Source organism: Neodiprion pinetum, chromosome 2 (genome assembly GCF_021155775.2).
Source record: "Neodiprion pinetum isolate iyNeoPine1 chromosome 2, iyNeoPine1.2, whole genome shotgun sequence".
Classification (NCBI taxonomy): Eukaryota; Metazoa; Arthropoda; class Insecta; order Hymenoptera; family Diprionidae; genus Neodiprion; species Neodiprion pinetum.
The window spans coordinates 37,849,710-37,868,754 of NC_060233.1; the positions used below are offsets into that span (position 1 = coordinate 37,849,710).

Sequence of the window (19,045 nt, forward strand, 5' to 3'; positions counted from 1 at the left end):
ATCAACTCCCCCCAGAGCGGATCAATTAACGTTGAGCTAACTCGACTGGACCCGATTATTATCATCCGAGGGAGGCAAATATCACGAGTGTAGGCTTGCGGACTTTGCCCTCGCCGAATTCGAGACCAACGCTCGGCCACGATAAACTTTCCTCCTTTTTTACGCCATGGCGCCGTGTAAAAGCACTTACCTACCAAAGGTCTGACGGTGCGGAGGAATTCTCACGTCCAAGTGGAGAATAAATACAAATTAACGAATAACTGATCGGACTCACGTTAACCCCCTTCGTTTCCCCATTGTTGCCACCTAAAGTGTGCCTACTGAGGTTTTAAGAGTTTCTGCTTAAAAATTCTCAGGGTTACAAGTATACTCGTTTCAAGTATTTACGTAAGCTGAGTTCGTTGAATTATAGGGCGTAAAATACAGTTTCATATAAGTGAATGATTAAAGTCCAAGTTCTACGCATATGATAAGTCCAATGTGTAGTACAGTTCATAGAATTAAATGATTTCAAGATTTAAATTGTCACGTTTTTGCTAATTATTTGAAACAAGTGTGGCTAGTCCGGTCGTTCCTGATCGACTGAAGCGTCTCCCGAAGGAAAGACGTCTCTTTTCGGAATTCAAGGGGAAGCAGCTTTCTCCCTTTTCCGTGAAATCGAGTCGAGCTGCACATCGTCAAGTGCCAATGCGGCTTTCACGTCATGTGCAGACCCAGTAAAACACTTAAAATACTGTCCTTAAAATGCTAGCCTCGCGTCTACGGGGCATTTGCCTCGTTTTTGTCATCGTCAAGCTCGACTCCCACTAAACAACTCAATGCCTCGTATCGCAAGACGTTCGTAGCTTAATCTTTATACCACATGACCCGTTGCAGTTCTAAACACTTATCACTTGTAGCGCACTAGAGTCGATTCGAAATTGAAAGAGTAGAAAACTCATTAGTTGCAGCAAGGCGCGTGCGCCTATAAGAGTACCGGAAGTTCGTTTGAGGCGGGTGGCGGTGAAAGGGGGTGAAAAGGTAGTGTGTCGTCGTGTCTTTGAATAATGAACCGCCCCCGGCGCTGTACGGGATGGGCGCTTAATCCGGGACCAGGACACAGCGGGACGTTCCGAGGAGGAAAACGTAGCGCTGGCTGGCTGCGTCTAGCCGCCAAGGGCAAGGATCTTGCCGGCTGGTGCACCGAAACTCGTCCAGTTCACCGAGTTCCGCTGCTCCTCGGGACCCTCGAGGCTCCAGCCACCAGTGAATTTTTTATCCTTCGCGGTATGAGCGTGAATGTTTGATAAGCGCGGAAATTGTGCGGATTTTATACCGCCGCGTTGTACGTAGATAAAGGAGGAGGGAGAGCAAGAAGCCTGCTTTGTGAACTGATCAACAAGTACAACGAGTGTGCGTCACTCACGTCGCTCCTCGTCCCTCGTTCTTACCCGAAGACCGAAGCGCCAATCCATGAAGGGTGAGATCAAAGGGGTTCGAAATATCGTTAGTGGGCTTACGTATAACTGAGCAAAGAGATTCGAGCTCGCGTTGCTCGCTCCGCAGGCTTATCGTTAGGCTCAAGAACCTGTTAGACTCTTGATGGTATTACACGACACGATTCTCCGAGTGTATTTTCTTTTCCTCCGCATTTTACTTTGCAATTTTGTCACGGCTCGGTTTATTCGCATTCCTTCGGTATTTTTCAAAACAGACGTTCCCCGATTCGCGGCACCAAACTCACATCACCAAAGTTTACGGCAATACACGCGGCGCGGCGTGTAAAAAATAAAACAACGGTAAAACCATGCGACGAGATTTGCACCGCGGGTTAACTCCGAGCCGAAACATATCTGCATGAGTAACGTAATACGTAGGTCCAGTTCTTGTCCGACCGAAACCCGGAATGAACGGAGATCTCGGTTACGATGGGTGAACCCAAAGGTACCAATTCGTATTCGCAAACTGTAACCAGACCGTGACACTTGAACGTGCGTGAAAATCAAAGTATCATATTTTCACGTGTTACGAATTACGTGACGTACCTGTGAAACATTCGCCATGTAACAATCTCATACTTTGTTATGCATCTCACATTGCAATCGAACTTTTTTTTTCCTCCCTCCTTCGGTGCTGCAAAACATACGTCATAAATATGATCTTGGATTGAAATTCGGAAATTGGTATAGCGTAATTATAGGAATAAGAGAAAACTGCAACTTCGACTGCAGGTCTTTTACAACCATAGAAGAATCGATTTTCAAATTGAAGTATGTAGGATTATTTTCTGGAATTTTTCCACGAGCAATATAACATAGGGTATAAATTTTATCCTTTGACATTTTTTATATGGTAAACAATTGTAGAGAGTGGAAATTCGACCTTTTCGCGAAAAGTTAAGAAATATCGATCGGTAGAATGTACTCTCAGTTTCTGAAAACATGTACCCTGAATTGCGTAAATTCTAAGGTATTCGCCCTGTGATAAATTACCCATGGAACATTTCCAGAAGAAAACCCGAGAGTTCTGAACTTCTTCCATCTGCCAGATTGCGAAAAGTTAATACAAATTGATAGTTTCATAATTTACGCGCTTCCTGTCTGTCAAACTTTGTGAAAAAATACCTCGCTTCCAACTTTTCAATTGGCATATAACAGATACATAATGCATATCATTTCCAGCTTATGATTAAAGTGAAATCAGTATTTGATAATAACTCCAGCAAACTCCGTGATGTTGTGATCACGCAAATCGAACTTCTGTCCATCGCTCAAAGTGAAGATGACAATAATTTGTAATTATCGATTTCCTCGAGATAATGCTGTTTTGTATACGCGTTGTACTTTACGTTGACGAGAATTATCGCCAAGTTATAAACTTTCCCATGATTTACGATCATGTTCAAAGTTTATACTCGGCTCGTGTCGGAAACATGGCTTTTTTTCGAATCGAAACCCGGAATCGATGGGAAACTAGAGAGGATCATGGGCGTCATTCACCCTCGCGTGTTTCGAATCAGGTTGTAATGAAAACGTCAGAGCATCGCTAGTCGGAGGGTAATTCGGCCTTTCACTTTAATGAGTTTTGTTCTGCACCATCATATATAAACCGCGAAGCAGCGTGCCGACTGACATCTGCATTGCGGAACAAAACGACCGAAGAGTTTAAAACGATGATGGAAAATTGTAAAGGCCGCAGTTAGCAGCAGCAAATTTTTTCGATCTGCGCGTAGCCGCGAATTATGAGCGTCGTAACCCGTTATAATTTCACTCTACCACCGAATAACGATGATTAATTGCAAGGCAATTTATGAATACGTATCACGTATCATAACGATTCAACGTTATGCCCAAAGCAACTCGGCAGATAACGTTTCTCTATAGTCTATTCCTCGCTTATAATAGAACGGCGCGTTTCTTCTTCGACGGAAGTTAAAATAGCTTGATAAATAATTAAAATATCGATTCGGAAATCTCGATGCGAATAACTGTGCGATAAACCTTTCCGCCTCGTTATTCTCTAATTGCTCACCGTGGATGGCTCAAATTCATTCAAATTATGCAGTTCAGTCCCGAACACCAGGATTGGAAACATGCTTCATTTATGGCTCCTCGCCGCGCACGGTTACCTTTAATAGAATCTTTAATATGGCAAAAAAGATCTTGAAGTTAAAAGCACTTTGAAAACGTGAAGCTGAAGAGTATGATGCCCCATTTCGATTATTGCGAGAGTTGAAGCATGCAGCGACTGTATGCAGGAAACGGAAATCCTAACATTTTTCGCACAAAGCGAGCTACCGCTGCGCGTCAAGTGTTTCACTCAGAAATTTGCGCAATTATTTCAACGACGGGGGACGAAACCGGGATTAATTATAAGATATTAAATTGCGAGTTTACGTTCAACCTTTCCCGCTCTCTCTCTCCGCTTTTCCTAGATTCTATATCTCGTTCGGAGAATATGCGAGAGTTCTCATCGAGGTCTACAGTGGATAAACTTTTCCAAATACCATGCAAAAAACGAGGTCACACGCGTAAAGCATCAAGAGTGCCGCGAAAGTTCCAACTGTGCAAATAAGCCTGTGACATCAAATTAGCGAAAAATTTACCGAGTTCATTATTGGCGAAATATAGTTGTCAACGTCATTGAGAGAAAATATTTTTTAAATTGTCTATATTTAAAATAGAGAAAATTCTTTTTCCTAGTAACAAAAAATTTTTCAATCGCGAATATTTGCTAATAATATTTCAGTATTTGCAATTTTTTATTTTTTCTATTCATCGCCGAGTTGAAAAAATGTGTTTTTACGGTGTTCGTCCAACTACATCGAAACATATAACTCTATAGACGGCGGGCAATATTTCAGAAATATTTATTTCCAACAGTGAGATGATTGAAAATCCAGCATTGTTGATAATGAATATAATATGAGCTGGCTCGGGTGAAAATGTGGATCTGGAACAATCCGCGGATGGTTAAATATTCCATGAACTTACCTTAACCTAAACCGTACTCAAAATCAATCAAAGTCAATTATTAAACGTGACGTAGCAGACAAGAGAGCGAGGCCATCAATGATGTATCGAGGAAAGTTTCTTAATCGTAGCGTGGCTCAACTCCTTGCCCTTATAAGGCTGACCAGACGTATCGTCGAAGAGGCGGAAAGTCCCTGCATAATTACTTTCCGTGATAAAAAATTAGCGGTCCAACTCAACTATGTAAATTGAATATACCTATTTAACAGTGGCAGAATTGTTGAGGAAGCAACAAAATAGCCAAAGTTGCAAATTCCGATATTTTTTGCCTCTCGTCTAATCAGCTACCCGGCGTGATTTACTTGAAGAAAGCTGAAAAGGGAATGAAAGGAGTTCAATCACGAGTCGGCGTGCGTTACGCATACAAGATTGGCCGGGGTCCCAAAATTTTCCGGGGTGCTTGCTCCACAAGCGGTACATAATTCGTCGAAAAGTTAGCAATTATAATTCCCTTTCATCTCTGGCGATTGAACAAGAGGGAATGCGAAGTAACTGTAAGAGTCCTTTCCATTTCCTGCTAAATTAACGACCAATCGCTCTCCGCGCGTTTCGCATCCCTTCACCAAATTCCGGCAATGCGGCATACGTGTAAACTGCACTCTCCGTACGAATGCTGCGTGGGCGTCTGTCAGTCACAGGTACGTTTACCTCCGTGCGTTTTAAAAATTTCAACAAGCTTTTTCAAGCTCGAAACTACCGCGAGAAAAGCCATCTATTATTTTTGTCGATAGTAAGCTCTACAGATGAAAGCGATTCACTGGGAGTTCCGCAGAAGGAATTACTGCACGGTTATAAATTATACTAATATGTATTACGTGTGATATATTTCGTTAGCATGTTAGCTTCGTTATAGAGACCGAGGCCCAATTATGAATCTTCTAAAGAACAGTATGCAACTGCATACCACGCCTGCGTAATAAGCTATGAAAAGCTCTTCTTGGATCGTAATATATATACAGGGTAAGTATAAGAAGAGCGCAAATAACTGACTGAAGTCAAGTTGTGCAGTGAAGCGAGCAAACGGAATGCGCCATTGAGCCAAGAGTAGTACGCTATTAAAACCGGATAGGTATAGTTTGGCAGCAGCATTGATGTTGCTTCCGCGTTATTCGTACGAGCATGTATAGGTAGGTACAATGCGTAAAGCGCAACGACATTCAAACGAGCTTAGAGAACGATGGAAATCCTGAAGTTGGTAACAGACTTGGTATAATTCCTCAACTTCGAAAATTAAATCATTCCTCGCTTCGGCAAATAACGTTTATACTATTAAATTTACAGGAAAGATTGCGGACGATATAAATATTCCCGTATATCTATATTATATGCAGTATCTACTCGGTATCTCAAAGCGAAACGCATGCTCAGTCGTATGACTGTAAATTCGCAACCACCTTCGTCTACACGCGTTGTGCAGTGAAATGGGGAAAGAAAAATCCGAATTTACAGAAAATAAGAAAAAAAAACGTTATCTCGAGTTTCCACCAATAACCGTACAACTTCACGTTTCACGCCGTCTTCGTTCAGGTGCTATGATGCCGGATAAGGAAAGTTTTTTTTTTTTTTTTTACCAGGAACCGGCGTATCGGCAAGCAATGCAAGTATGCCCGAAGGAAATTGCACAGATATTCAGTGTTTAAAAACTTTTCCCCAAATAACGAGGTCCAAGAAAAGTACTTCTCAAGCGTATAATAACAACGGATCCCAAAATAATTGCCGAATTTCATAATTTCTGCAAAAATTCAAAAGCCTCGTATCGTACAAAATTATGATATAAAACTGAACAATAATTTTATGGCTGAAAATAAACTGTTCGAACTTTTCACTCCCGCGTAACCATTTTTTTTTTCATGTTACCGATAATGTGTGACAAATTATGAAATTTATCTTACGAATAAATTATCGGCCAACGGATCTTCATGTAACTGATATTGAAATATTTATCAGTAACATTATGTTAAATTTGAATATGTGACGAATGAGTAAATTGAATTGATAACCCGGCACATAATGCATTAAACTAATCAATGTCCGTCTGAGTGATGGCCAGTTAATTTCCTAAGTAACTAACCGTGTTTTGTCCTCGCAAAGGTTCGACGCGTCGATCGTTTATTAAATAATTTTGTACGCGGTGATCGTATATTCGGCAAAACTTTTATAACGATGAAAAATTAATGCCATTGATCAGTTGGCATTCACCTATGCAGTCGTTGAAGAACAGTATCACGGAAAGCGGGCGATAACTAGCTGCATAAATGAAACCTGCAACAGCGTATCTGTGTCAAAATCTACGAATGAAATAAAATTGTATTTCTCAAATGTACAACGAAGTTTTCGGCCACCGAATCTAAGAACACCCGCTCGAACTGTGCCGCCTGAATAATTTTGACAGCACAGTCTTCTTAATTCTCGGAGAGCAACGATCCATCTACTTTCTCTCTCCGAGAGCTTGTTCTGACAATTTAATTTCGATAAAAAGAAGAAGCGAAACTGACTCCCTCATGAATCCCATCCATCTAGGTTTTGGCTGCCACACCTAGAAATACTTCCAAAGCGCTATATACACCTTGACAGAAGGGCGTGGTCGTTTATTATTAGGTAATCGAAGAGGGTTCTACTTCCTTTATGATCCCGCAAATAAGGTAATGGAAAACAGGGCGAAAGAAAAACCTCACGAGAATAAAAACATTTTATCGAGGATTCATCCGATAAAGAAAGAGTCAATAACTAGGTATGTACATGTACAGGGCTACACTCACAAAACTGAGGAATCGTTTCGCTCCGGCTAAATTCGATTCACTTCCAATATCATTTTCTTTCATTTCGTTATTTTTTCCCAATCATACTTGACCGTAGTCTCGATATCGTTATACTCGCTTTCCATTCAGGAGACATTATCGCCAGCCGTCTTCGGTGGAAGTTGCTACTTTATGAGCATGCAGAAATTAACGAAATGTAAAAACGACACCGCAAATCCATATTAATTTCATACGTGTCCAGCGTCTGCGAATACTTTTCCTTCAAATCCATCGTGCTCCGTTGTATTATTGCACACAAGGCTAAAAAAACAGGAACTGAAAACCTGCGGCAAATAAATGTTGATTAATTTATATCCCCGCAAACACGAGAATATACAGCTCACAAGCCTTGCGCGAGATTTATTGAGTGAAAAATTACACAAAATCCTTGTGCTTGTGAATACGTGCTGTGAGAGAAAGATTTGATAATCGCGATGGTACAGTATATTGATAGTGTCGAAATGAAGTTGTCATCCGACTCGTACGAGTCCGTCAAAGTCGTTAGGCTTTTCCTGATAACCTAATTACGAGATAAAGTTTTGACTTTAAGAGGAGCTTTGCTGTTTTCCCCGCCTTTCCTTTTCATCGAACAGCATGTATTCGAATCCACTAAGATTTAGGGGATTTACGTTAACGAGCCAATACCGTCTGCCTCCGTCTGCGCGCGGATGACGGTAAACGGAAATGACAAAGATGGTTATCCGGACTTTAATTATCTCCGATTCGCATCTTCCGTAGGTAGTTTACCATAAGGAATTCAGGTAAATCTATGTACAATGTACGTGTATACGTGGATACGTTCACACAATATCCAACCGCCATACTATAACCATACACCAAGTGGTTCAATTCGACTGAAATAGTGAACAGCCGTCTTGATTACTTAGAGGGATAAGTCATGCAGAGAATCTCGTCGGCGAAGTTGTTGTGTTATGTATGGACCGCGGGTCCGGACATGACCCAGCTATCGATTATACCTAAACTTCATCGCCTGGATTCTAGCATAAGCAACCCAATGGTCCATTTCCACCTCCACAATTCAGATCCCCTGAAAATCCCAGTCTGATATCTCATGACCTCGGACTGGTTGATTCAACGGCTGGCTCTCGTGACGCCTTTGGGAGAACGTTTTATTTGAAGATCTTAAAACAGTTCAGCATTTATTGTGATTTCCCGAGGAATTCAACGTCATCTCGGTACTTTAACGGGTTTACTGTTTTTAACGAGAATACAGTATGTCAGCTACGTGAAAAAGAGAACCTATCGTTAGCATTGAGCAAATTTACTGCATTCTATTTTTCTATCACTACATGATGGATCAAAACTCCAGCTCAGTCTTCAGAGGATCCATTATCGATTTAATCATTTTCTTATCAGAGAATAGAAACCAAGGAATTCCAGACGAAGCCGACAGACAGAAGATAATTACAAAGTAAGTTCGATATGTCTGACAGGTTATGAGGTGATATAAAGAATAGCCAGATTGACATATGAGATTAGATATGAGAAATGATAATACTCAATAAATCGATTCATTACCTCGTACACTTTTGATTGACAGCTTTTAAAAATCAATGTAAAGTAAGATGCCGATAACGCAAGCCCAGCTTTTATAGCTGCAATTTCTGTTGTTAAATACAAGTATGTAGGTTTTCTCTATAAAAATATGGGTACACGCTGAAAGTGAAGAGTTGCTTGTCTAATTTCTATCGCAGTTTTTCCTTTAACCTGCGTTGATAGGGTAAATACAGTCTAACTTTTGAGATACCTCTAACACCAGGTGATTTCAAAGAAGCTTACCAATCGGCCTAGTATTCAAAAGTACGCGTTATTATACGTATTTGAATTAATAAGAAAGGTCAGCTGCTGGTGACAAATATCTTTGAACGAACTCATGACATTTGTGCCGGCTCATATGGACTATTATCTAAATAAAGAGTTAAGGACTATTTTTATCATATTGTCCTCTCATCGTCAGTGTACATTGAATAATTACGACGTGGTTTCGCAACAAGTTTCTTTGACAAAATTCAATAAATCACAAAAGAAAAAATCAATGAACCGTCGAACTTCACAGTGCGATAAGATGAAAAACTCTCCCCGAAGGACGTATATCTGTAATCCAAAGTATTGAATATGGATGACATCGAGTGTCGTATACGAGAGGAAACTATTCCGGTAAATTCAATAATCTCAATAAACAAATGATTTCACGCTGAGAACGTGGGATAAATTTATAAACAAACCGAGACATCGTCGGAGTGCCTTAGCGATAAGTGAGACAACACCGAATAGATGCAGCGTAAATTGCTCGAAACAGAGTGACATTAGTAACCAAGGGATGATTTGGATTGAATACTAATTAACTAATGGCTGCTGCATCTGTACACCAGAGTACAATATCAAAGTCAATTGGCAAATAGTGTGACAATTTTTGTTGTAGTAATTAATCTTGAAAGTTGTGAAACTTCAGAAGTTAATGGGCTCATACCTTGGGTCTGCTGAATGATGGAACGCGGGTGATTAGCCGGTTGATACGTCAGATAGTTCGTGACGACGCAACAATAGTCAGACTGATGCTTTAAGCCCCCCGCGAGATTAGATGTGACAGATAACATAACAAATCATCACGCGTGGAGGTTGATAATCGTTAGTGCGTCTACGGTGGTGTATATAAACAATTGCGAATTCACCTACAGTAGTTCAATGACAATATGCGTTTGCTACTCGTACTGCTCTTCGCGGGCCTGGCCCTAGCCAATCCAGTTCAGGAATACCTGCCCTCCCTCGAAGGGTATGTAGTACAGTTTTTTCGGAAATTGATAATTTACTGTCTCTAACCAAAAATCTATTCTACAGCGCCAAAGTGTACCGCGCGACGATCGAATCAGAGGATAAACTTTCGGCGATCATCCCTTACCGTGAGAAACAAGGATACGAAATCCTCAAATACGGTCAAGTTCTGGGCGACGAGGTTCACATTTTTGTCACCGCCGATAACGTCGACGCTTTCGAAAGCTTTCTGCTGGAGAATAACATCCGCTACTCAGTCGCAACTGACAACGTTCAACGAGCCGTCGACGAGGAGGCAGCACGTCAGCGTAACGCCTCGGCGATTCGCTCGAATGGTCGTCTCTCCTTCACGGCCTACCCGCGTTACGACGCCGTAAGATCAATCCTAAGTCTCATCGTCCGTTATGAAGTCAGATTCGAGGGATAGTTCATTCCTGACGTCGAAACTTTGTTCTTTTCAGGTCGTTGACTTCTTGAGGCAAGCAGCCTCTGATCGCAGTGACATCGCGACTCTCCTAAATCTTGGCCTGTCGGAAGAGGGCCGGATAATCTACGGTTTGAAAATTTCCTCTGGAGGTACGAACAAGCCGGCTGTACTTGTCGAAGGCGCTCTTCACTCTCGCGAATGGATCACAGTTTCCAGCGTTGCATACTTTATCAACGAGTTCATAGAGAACGCCAACAACACTGACTTGTTCCAGAGTATCGACTGGTACTTCATCCCCGTGCTGAACCCCGATGGTTACGAATACACTCACACCAATGTAAGTGGATTCTCAAAGTGTAGTAAAATATGGATTTGTCTGAGGTACTCCGGCCTGATTTCGATTACCGTGATTTCAGTATCGCCTTTGGAGAAAAACACGCAAAGTTAATCCAGGCAGTAGCTGCCGCGGCGTCGACGGTAACAGAAATTTCGGTCATTACTGGATGGGTAAGATCCTGGCTGTTTGATAATCATAAATAGAATCGAATACACCGCACGTTCGAGAAGCTCGCTATGTTTGCACCATGACTGACTATGTCAAATGATTTTGTTGCAGAAATTGGTGCATCCCAAAATCCGTGCGCCGATACGTACGCTGGACCAGAAGCCTTCTCTGAAGTGGAAACGCAAGTTCTTCGCGACTTCGTTTTGGCCAATGCTGACACGATCAAGCTGTACCTATCCTATCATTCCTATGGCAATGTGAGTACTCGTACAGGAGTTGAAACTCAGCTTGAAAAAATCACGAGGCATTGAAATCTAAAAATTATTTCACACACGAATACGTCTCGAAGGTGATTTAGATCTTTGGTTTATTTTTTTCCCCAGTATTTCCTTTATCCTTGGGGATATACCACAGATCTTCCCGACAACGACCAAGAACTGGTAAAAATCTTTAATTTCAATCAATCCATTATTACCAAACTCTACCTACCATTTTTAACTTCGGTTCTGCTTTTCTCAGCGTGATCTAGCCCAAGCCGCCGACGATGCCCAAGCTACCGTACGCGGAACACGTTACATCATTGGCTCAATCGCCACTGCTTTGTGTACGTATTAATAAACCGATATTAATATGATCTACGAGTCGTCAATGCGCGATGAGGCTAATTATTTTCGTGAAAGTTGATCTTCCAAAGCGAAACTGAAATTTCTTAATCCGAAAATGGTGTTTCAATGCATGACATTTTTTGGATAAGTATGCCCAATAATAATACATACGATCAACTCGTTGAATAGATATAAATTATTGGGTATCTATCCCATTTTTGTACCAAACATCTGTTACTCAACGATAATTGTAGATTATGCTGCCGGTGGCAGTAGTGACTGGGTGAAGGCCGGCGGTGGTGTCGAACTGTCCTACACCGTTGAATTACAAGGTGGAGGATTATTTGGCTTTGATATTCCCGCCTCCGAGATCATCCCTGTGGGTCAGGAATCTTTCCTTGGTCTTCGAGTGTTCGGTGAATACATTGCGACGAAATATGGTTCAACGAAATGATCGTCATGTCATTCAATTCTACCCGGAGGCATTGGAGACGATTGATTTTCGGTAACTACGTATCGAATAATCACAGTGGCTGTGTAAAGACAATGCCACATCAGTTGTAAACGACCAAAAGTTACGGGACTGGGTATGATATTGAAACGTAAGCGAAAAAATACGCTCAAAGACGCGCAGGTGTCTTAATTCTTTTTCCGAATCCTGACCGTTGAGAATAAACTTTTAACCGTGCTAACGAATAAGACGTGCGCGATCTTTGGCACAGACAAATGAAAGTCATAACGTGCGATGATTAATTTTCGCGAGACGAGATAAAGGTTTAACTGAGTTTCTTGTAAATATAAACTGCGATTTCTGACACTTATGTGAATATCAAGTCGACATTAAGGAACGACAGGAAAACCTGTATGATTTAATAAATATATATTAATAATTATACCGCATTTATATCTCACATACTTGTACTTTAATCTCTGATCAATCAAATAATTCAGTAATCACAAATAGTCGAGATCCCGCTTCGCCCTCAAAACTGATCAAGGCGGACGTATAATTTTTCTTCGATATCAATCTGTCTATAATTATGCTATTGGGCTTAAATTGGATAAGATGAAATGCTGCGATTTATCAAGTGGCACGTAGATCAAAAACGATAATTCATCGATCGCGACTATATAACAGTTACACCGATAATGCGTCCAGTGTAACACTTGAGCAAGATGCGGTTGCTCCTCGTACTCCTGGTAGCTGGCTCAGCTTTCGGTTTCTCCAACGCGGAAGATCTTCCCTCGCTCGAAGGGTACGTAGCCGAGTGTTTCTCTCTATTTTTTCTTTCTCACTTCCTCCTCTTCCCTTCAACCACATGTATACGTCTCCAACTTTGGAAAGTCCAATTTTTCTCACGAAAGAATCATTGTACGAATATGCTACTGAAATATAACAATCATCGTTTTATCGCCCCCTGATCTTCTTTCGAACCAGAGCTAAGGTCTACCGACTGATACCAGACTCGGATGAGAAACTATCAGCAGTCCTCGCTCACAACGGTAAGGAAGGATATGACTTTTTGAGACGTGGTCACGTTCTTGGGGACGAGATCAGAGTGCTGGTGACCGCCGACTTCACCGAAGGCTTCGAGTCCGAATTGACGGAATATGAAATCGACTACGTGATCGTAACTGAAAACGCCCAGGCAGTTATCGACGAAGAGAAGACAACACGTCAGAACGCAGCCGCGTCCATCACTCGTCTGAACGGCCGGATTTCGTTCGAAGCTTATCCGCGTTACGACACCGTAAGATTCCTCAGTTATAGAATAATATGTGCAAAAGGAAAAATTTCTAATCAAGGAGCCAGTTGTTTTTGAAAAATGCTCAACAACTCCGAACAATCTGCGGTGCTGACAACGGAAACGAACGCGGGGTCAACGCAACGACTTCGCGATGCAGTGCGACTGTAATTAAATGTTTCGCTTTCTTTGCAGATCGTCGAGTACTTGGAAGGGCTTGCAACCAACTACAGCGGTATTGCCAGTCTGGTGAATATCGGTACCTCTTACGAAGGCCGCTCCATTTACGGTTTGAAAATATCCTCCGGCGGTACAGGCAAACCCGCAATTCTAATCGATTCCGCCCTACACGCCCGCGAATGGATCACCCCTCCGACGGCTCTTTACATTATCAACCAATTGGTAGAAAATAGCGACAACGCCGATCTCTACGCCAACGTCGACTGGTACATATTCCCGGTCCTGAACCCTGACGGTTACGAATTCACCCACACCAGCGTAAGTTTTCGCACGCACCACTCTTACTTGCTCTCTGTGCGACGAATTCTTGCTTGAATTATCATTGATTGCAGTACCGTCTGTGGAGAAAGACCCGCAGCATAAATGACGGAAGTAGCTGCGTCGGTGTCGACCCTAACCGTAACTTCGGATACTACTGGATGCGTAAGGATTTTCATTCGGTGAAACGAGAATCTTGCTCGGATCGTGGCAATCGCATTATCTGTATGCAACTGTTTAAATTGCAGTGAACGGCGCTTCCGATCTTCCGTGCAGCGAAGTCTTCGCCGGGCCCGAACCCTTCTCAGAGGTGGAAACACAGGCTCTGCGAGACTTTGTCCTGGCCAACAACGAGACCCTCAAATTATACCTGGCCGTGCATTCGTACGGAAATGTAAGAAATCATTGCTCGTCTCTGAAGCCAAAGTACCGTGTCAATGCGGTGCAAAGACAAAGCCTCACTTCCCTTCTTTCTTACAGTATTTCCTCTACCCGTGGGGATACACCTCGGAATTGCCCGACAACGAGGAGGAGTTGGTGAGTTTCTAGTTTGTCTTCGCGTCCTCTGTTCCTACGACAAAATCCGATCATCCTTTCTCACAAACACGACGCTTTCCTTTCGCAGAGAACTCTGGCCGAAGCTGCGGACGACGCACTTTCCACTTTGCGCGGAACGCGATATACCATCGGAACCTCGACCAACGTTCTATGTACGTACTGAATACGTTTAGCGTACTTGTCGGACTTTTATCAATCAAGGACAAGCTGTGAAAATGCGGCGTATATTTGTACGACTATGGAACAAATCACACACCATCGATCGGGCAAATTTTATCTTTACATCTTAAGAAATAATTGAACCTCCGAGATTTACACGAATCATTTAATTAGTGCAATCACAATGAAAACCGGTAACGATCGAATCGCCTCGCCGATAACTCGGTATCTCTGATGGATAATCAGCGTTGTTTTATCGACAATTTTAGACGAAGCAGCCGGTGGAAGCGATGACTGGGTGAAGGGTGTCGGTGGCGTCGAACTGTCCTACACTTTGGAATTGCCGGGTGGCGGAATTTGGGGTTTTGACCCTCCCGTATCTGAAATTCTTCCCGTAGGTCAGGAAACTTTCTTGGCCATTCGTGTTTTCGGCGAATACATCGAAAGCAAATTCGGTTCCTCGAAGTGAATATTTAAAAAGAAACGCATTACCGCATAACTCTGTACGAAATGTTAATGATGTTTTTGTGAAAATATGACCTCGAATGGGATGAATGTAGCAATGAAATTAAAATAACTTCACAACCAATTAACGATCAATATTTCCTCATGATATGTTATGAAGCATGCACCTTCCTGTTCTTACTCCTAAATAGCTCATAATTACAAACGAAGTTATGTAAATTTTAAGGAATGCATTAAAATTATTACAACTTCAAAGCCTCGTCCAATATTCTTTAACCAATGACGCGAAAGTGCAGGAAGCTCATCATAAATTATGGCGTCACATAAGACGTTGACTATTCAATATCCATCACGACGCTGCAGGTACTAAAATCATTCCCATTATTATTTGCGAAGGACAAGACTGATCAAAAAATAAGCCTGCAGAAGAGAGCGGTTAAAATTTGGTGTGTATATTCCGTATACCAATCTAAATAATTTAGCGTTTCAGATTTTCGAAAGTTCATTTTCCCTTAAACCTGAAAAATCGGTTAGAATGGCGGCTATTATTTCTCACATGCACGTTTGCAGGGTGGCTCCCCGTTAACGAAGCGTCATTTCTTCAAAGTAATACCACTTGACCCATTTCATACATACGTTTTCACTGCTGCAGAGTTATGAAAACCCAGGAGCGTTGCAGCTGATAGCGATCGAATGTGGACTTCAATGTCTCTTGCAACGTTGCTTCAACGTTGCTTCAAAGGCAGCGATATGAATTTTGTAATTACCTTATCGGAACGATAACCTATATTACAGGTCATTGTATTGCAGCTGTAATATGTCTCTTCTGTGGTGCAACGCTCTCGTCAAAAGATACACACAGGATTTTACCACAACATAATGAATTCGAAGCATTTAAAATCACAGAGAATCCGGTGAGCTAAGCTCGCGTTTACTGCCTATTACATACTTCAGTTGAACTAACTATTCTGCGAAAATTTTTGGACGTACAACGATGTATTGTAATTGCGCATTACGACGTATTTCATAGTTGCCAAGTGTTAAAGAACAACAGCGGAAGTGACTTGTAACCCGAATGTTTGCGATGAAGATTATTCAGAGCTACCCTGATATCGACTTCTGTTTTGCTCCAGATGCTAATCTCTCAACGATACTGTTTAGTTCAGATAAGCGGCCATTCGTAAAGATCGAAAAACGATATCGCCGAGTATATAACAATGTGTGAAAATTCATCCAGAGTCAGACACCAGCAAGATGCAATTGCTGTTTCTACTCCTCGCTGTTGGCGCGGCCGTGGCTGTCCCTGTGGAAGAACAGGCTCCCTCGCTGGAAGGGTACGCAGATTCTTTGTTCTCATCAACTTACAAACCAGTAATAAGTTCACCTCAAAAATAAGGGTATAAACACTTCGTCCAATCTATTAAAATTTTCCTTGCAGAGCCAAAGTCTACCGTTTGATCGCAGATACGGACGAAAAACTATCAGCACTCCTTGCTTACGATGGTCACGAAGGATATGACATCCTGAAGGCTGGTCACGCTCTTGGAGACGAGATCCATTTATTGGTAACCGCCGACAACGTCGAGGCCTTCGAAACCATCTTAGATGAGAATGAAATCGACAACATGGTTATGACTGAAAACGTTCAGGCCGCCGTCGACGAAGAAGCGACTCGTCAAAGCACTGCATCCACTGCTCGTTTAGACGGCCGTATTTCGTTCGAGGCTTACCAACGTTATGGCGACGTGAGATTTTAAAGTTTATAAGAGCAAATGATACTGGGTTTAACGTGGCTTAAAGAAAGGATCTTAACGTGTTCCACTAATGGCCGTTTTCTACATACTGAATTCAACCTAAACAAATATCTAATGAAAGTCGACCTGAACTTCTTTATATCTCTTAATTTGTTTTGCAGCATTACATTGAAAATACCGTTTAAAACATCCAACATCTCTAACTTAAATAAGCCCACCACTATCGAGTTACTACCGTCGTTGTCAAAACTAGCGAACCTATTCTAATGCACTGAAAATCCTTCCATCTTATATCTGCACGTCAATAATGTACCGTATGAAGTGCGCTCTGGATTCGAACCATGATCAGCAGAATCGTAACCAACATTAATGTTCCTGCAGATAGCTGACTATTTGGCAGGGATCGCGGAGAGCTACAGTGATGTGGCCAGTCTTGTTGAAATCGGTACCTCTTTCGAAGGACTGAGCATCTACGGTTTGAAAATATCATCGGGTGGTACCGGCAAGCCTGCAATTTTGATCGACGGTGGTATTCATGCGCGTGAATGGGCTGCACCTGCTACGGTAACTTACATCATCAACCAGCTGATCGAAGAAGCCACTAACTCTGATCTATTCGAAAACGTCGACTGGTACATATTCCCAGTCCTGAACCCCGACGGTTACGAATACACTCACACCACCGTAAGTTTGGAGTTAGAAATTTCGGGCTCACTTTCTATATGGTAAATTTTATATTCTCGGTTCCAGTACCGTCTGTGGAGAAAAACGCGCAGCAGCATAACCGGAAACCTTTGCCGCGGTACCGACCCCAACCGTAATTTCGGATACTACTGGATGTGTAAGAATTACCTCAGCCAATGAAAATGGGATACTTAGACAAGGTGTGACTGCGCAATTAGTTAATAAATATCGATATGCTTGTTTTCAGTGACCGGTGCTTCCTCCGCTTCGTGCAGCGATACTTACGCTGGACCCGAAGCATTCTCCGAATTGGAAACTCAAGCTCTACGTGACTTTGTCCTGGCCAACAACGACACTATCAAGTTATACCTGACCTTCCATTCTTACGGAAACGTAAGAATCACCTATACCCAAAGCTATTAGGCCACTTGTTACATAAGATGCTCAGCAAGAGCAAAACATTACTTTAATTGCTTGTTTTCTTACAGTATTTCCTCTACCCGTGGGGATACACCTCGGAACTGCCTGATAACGAGGAGGAGTTGGTAAGTTTTCCCCGATTTTAATTCGTTCGAACTATTTCCACGAGAAAGTCCAATGAATCTTTGTAACAAAATCAACGCGCTCCTTTTGCAGAGGACTCTCGCTGAGGCCGCTGATGAGGCTCTCTCCACCCTCCGTGGAACCCGCTACACCATTGGAACTTCCACCAACGTATTGTGTACGGGGAAAAGTTTACAATTTCAACATATTAACAAGCTAATGTCATTAAGGCATAACGAAAAAGCTTACAATCTCCAAAGAAAATCGAATATCTATATCGATGTGTGAATGGCTGGAAAGTTGTGTCAACTATTAAGTAGCTGTCATCCAATCTTTCTCCGATATCCAAAAACTTGAAAGAAAAACTTTTGGGCAATACAACCGTACTTTATATAATCAGTATTTTAAATAGTGTAAATATTTGAATGTCTCAGATGCTGCTGCCGGCGGAAGTGACGACTGGGTGAAGGGCGTTGCCGGTGTCGAACTGGCCTACACCCTGGAATTGCCGGGTGGTGGAAATTTTGGATTTGATCTTCCAGCATCTGAGATCGTCCTCGTTGGTCAAGAGACCTTCTTAGCTATTCGTGTCTTCGGTGAATACATCGAGAACAAATTCGTTAGCTCCAAGTAATAACACAACGCACTAATACGATTCTTCGTGGTCAAACTGCCTTCTCTATCAAAAGACGTTGAAGATATCAACATACAGTCAACCTCCAGACTGAATGTTCTTCATAAAATGACAATGGCCCCGTGAAAGATAAACGATCAATCTTATCTCGTATACGAGCGCGTGCCGAAGAAGAATAAATTGTTAGCTTCTGGCGCTACAGAATGTCTTATGCGATAAAATAAAAACATTCCTGCTCTAAAACCATACCGAATTCTTCCAGTCCAATTGCACCAAAGCCTTACCAATAAACAATACGACGGCTATGCAGCAACAAATAATCGAGTAAACAATCGGGAATGAATTATACGGAGCGTAAGCAGCTGG

At 42.1% G+C, this 19,045-nt stretch overlaps 2 protein-coding genes across 2 annotated transcripts; both read left to right on the forward strand.

Annotated features, from left to right (window-relative positions):
* Window positions 1-9,999: 9,999 nt before the first annotated feature.
* On the forward strand, window positions 10,000-12,532 carry LOC124211194 (carboxypeptidase B-like). The gene is made up of 8 exons (XM_046610007.1): window positions 10,000-10,103; window positions 10,169-10,475; window positions 10,564-10,866; window positions 10,946-11,036; window positions 11,146-11,291; window positions 11,418-11,474; window positions 11,554-11,638; window positions 11,894-12,532. The coding sequence occupies exons 1-8, from the start codon at window positions 10,024-10,026 to the stop codon at window positions 12,091-12,093; spliced, it is 1,269 nt and encodes a 422-aa protein (XP_046465963.1). The 5' UTR covers window positions 10,000-10,023; the 3' UTR covers window positions 12,094-12,532.
* Window positions 12,533-12,763: 231 nt separating this feature from the next.
* Window positions 12,764-18,922, forward strand: LOC124212306 (uncharacterized). Its single transcript, XM_069133190.1, has 16 exons — window positions 12,764-12,895; window positions 13,078-13,390; window positions 13,580-13,882; window positions 13,957-14,047; window positions 14,131-14,276; window positions 14,363-14,419; window positions 14,508-14,592; window positions 14,869-15,066; window positions 16,308-16,398; window positions 16,503-16,809; window positions 17,200-17,502; window positions 17,569-17,659; window positions 17,750-17,895; window positions 17,991-18,047; window positions 18,139-18,223; window positions 18,480-18,922. The coding sequence occupies exons 1-16, from the start codon at window positions 12,816-12,818 to the stop codon at window positions 18,677-18,679; spliced, it is 2,553 nt and encodes an 850-aa protein (XP_068989291.1). The 5' UTR covers window positions 12,764-12,815; the 3' UTR covers window positions 18,680-18,922.
* Window positions 18,923-19,045: the final 123 nt, after the last annotated feature.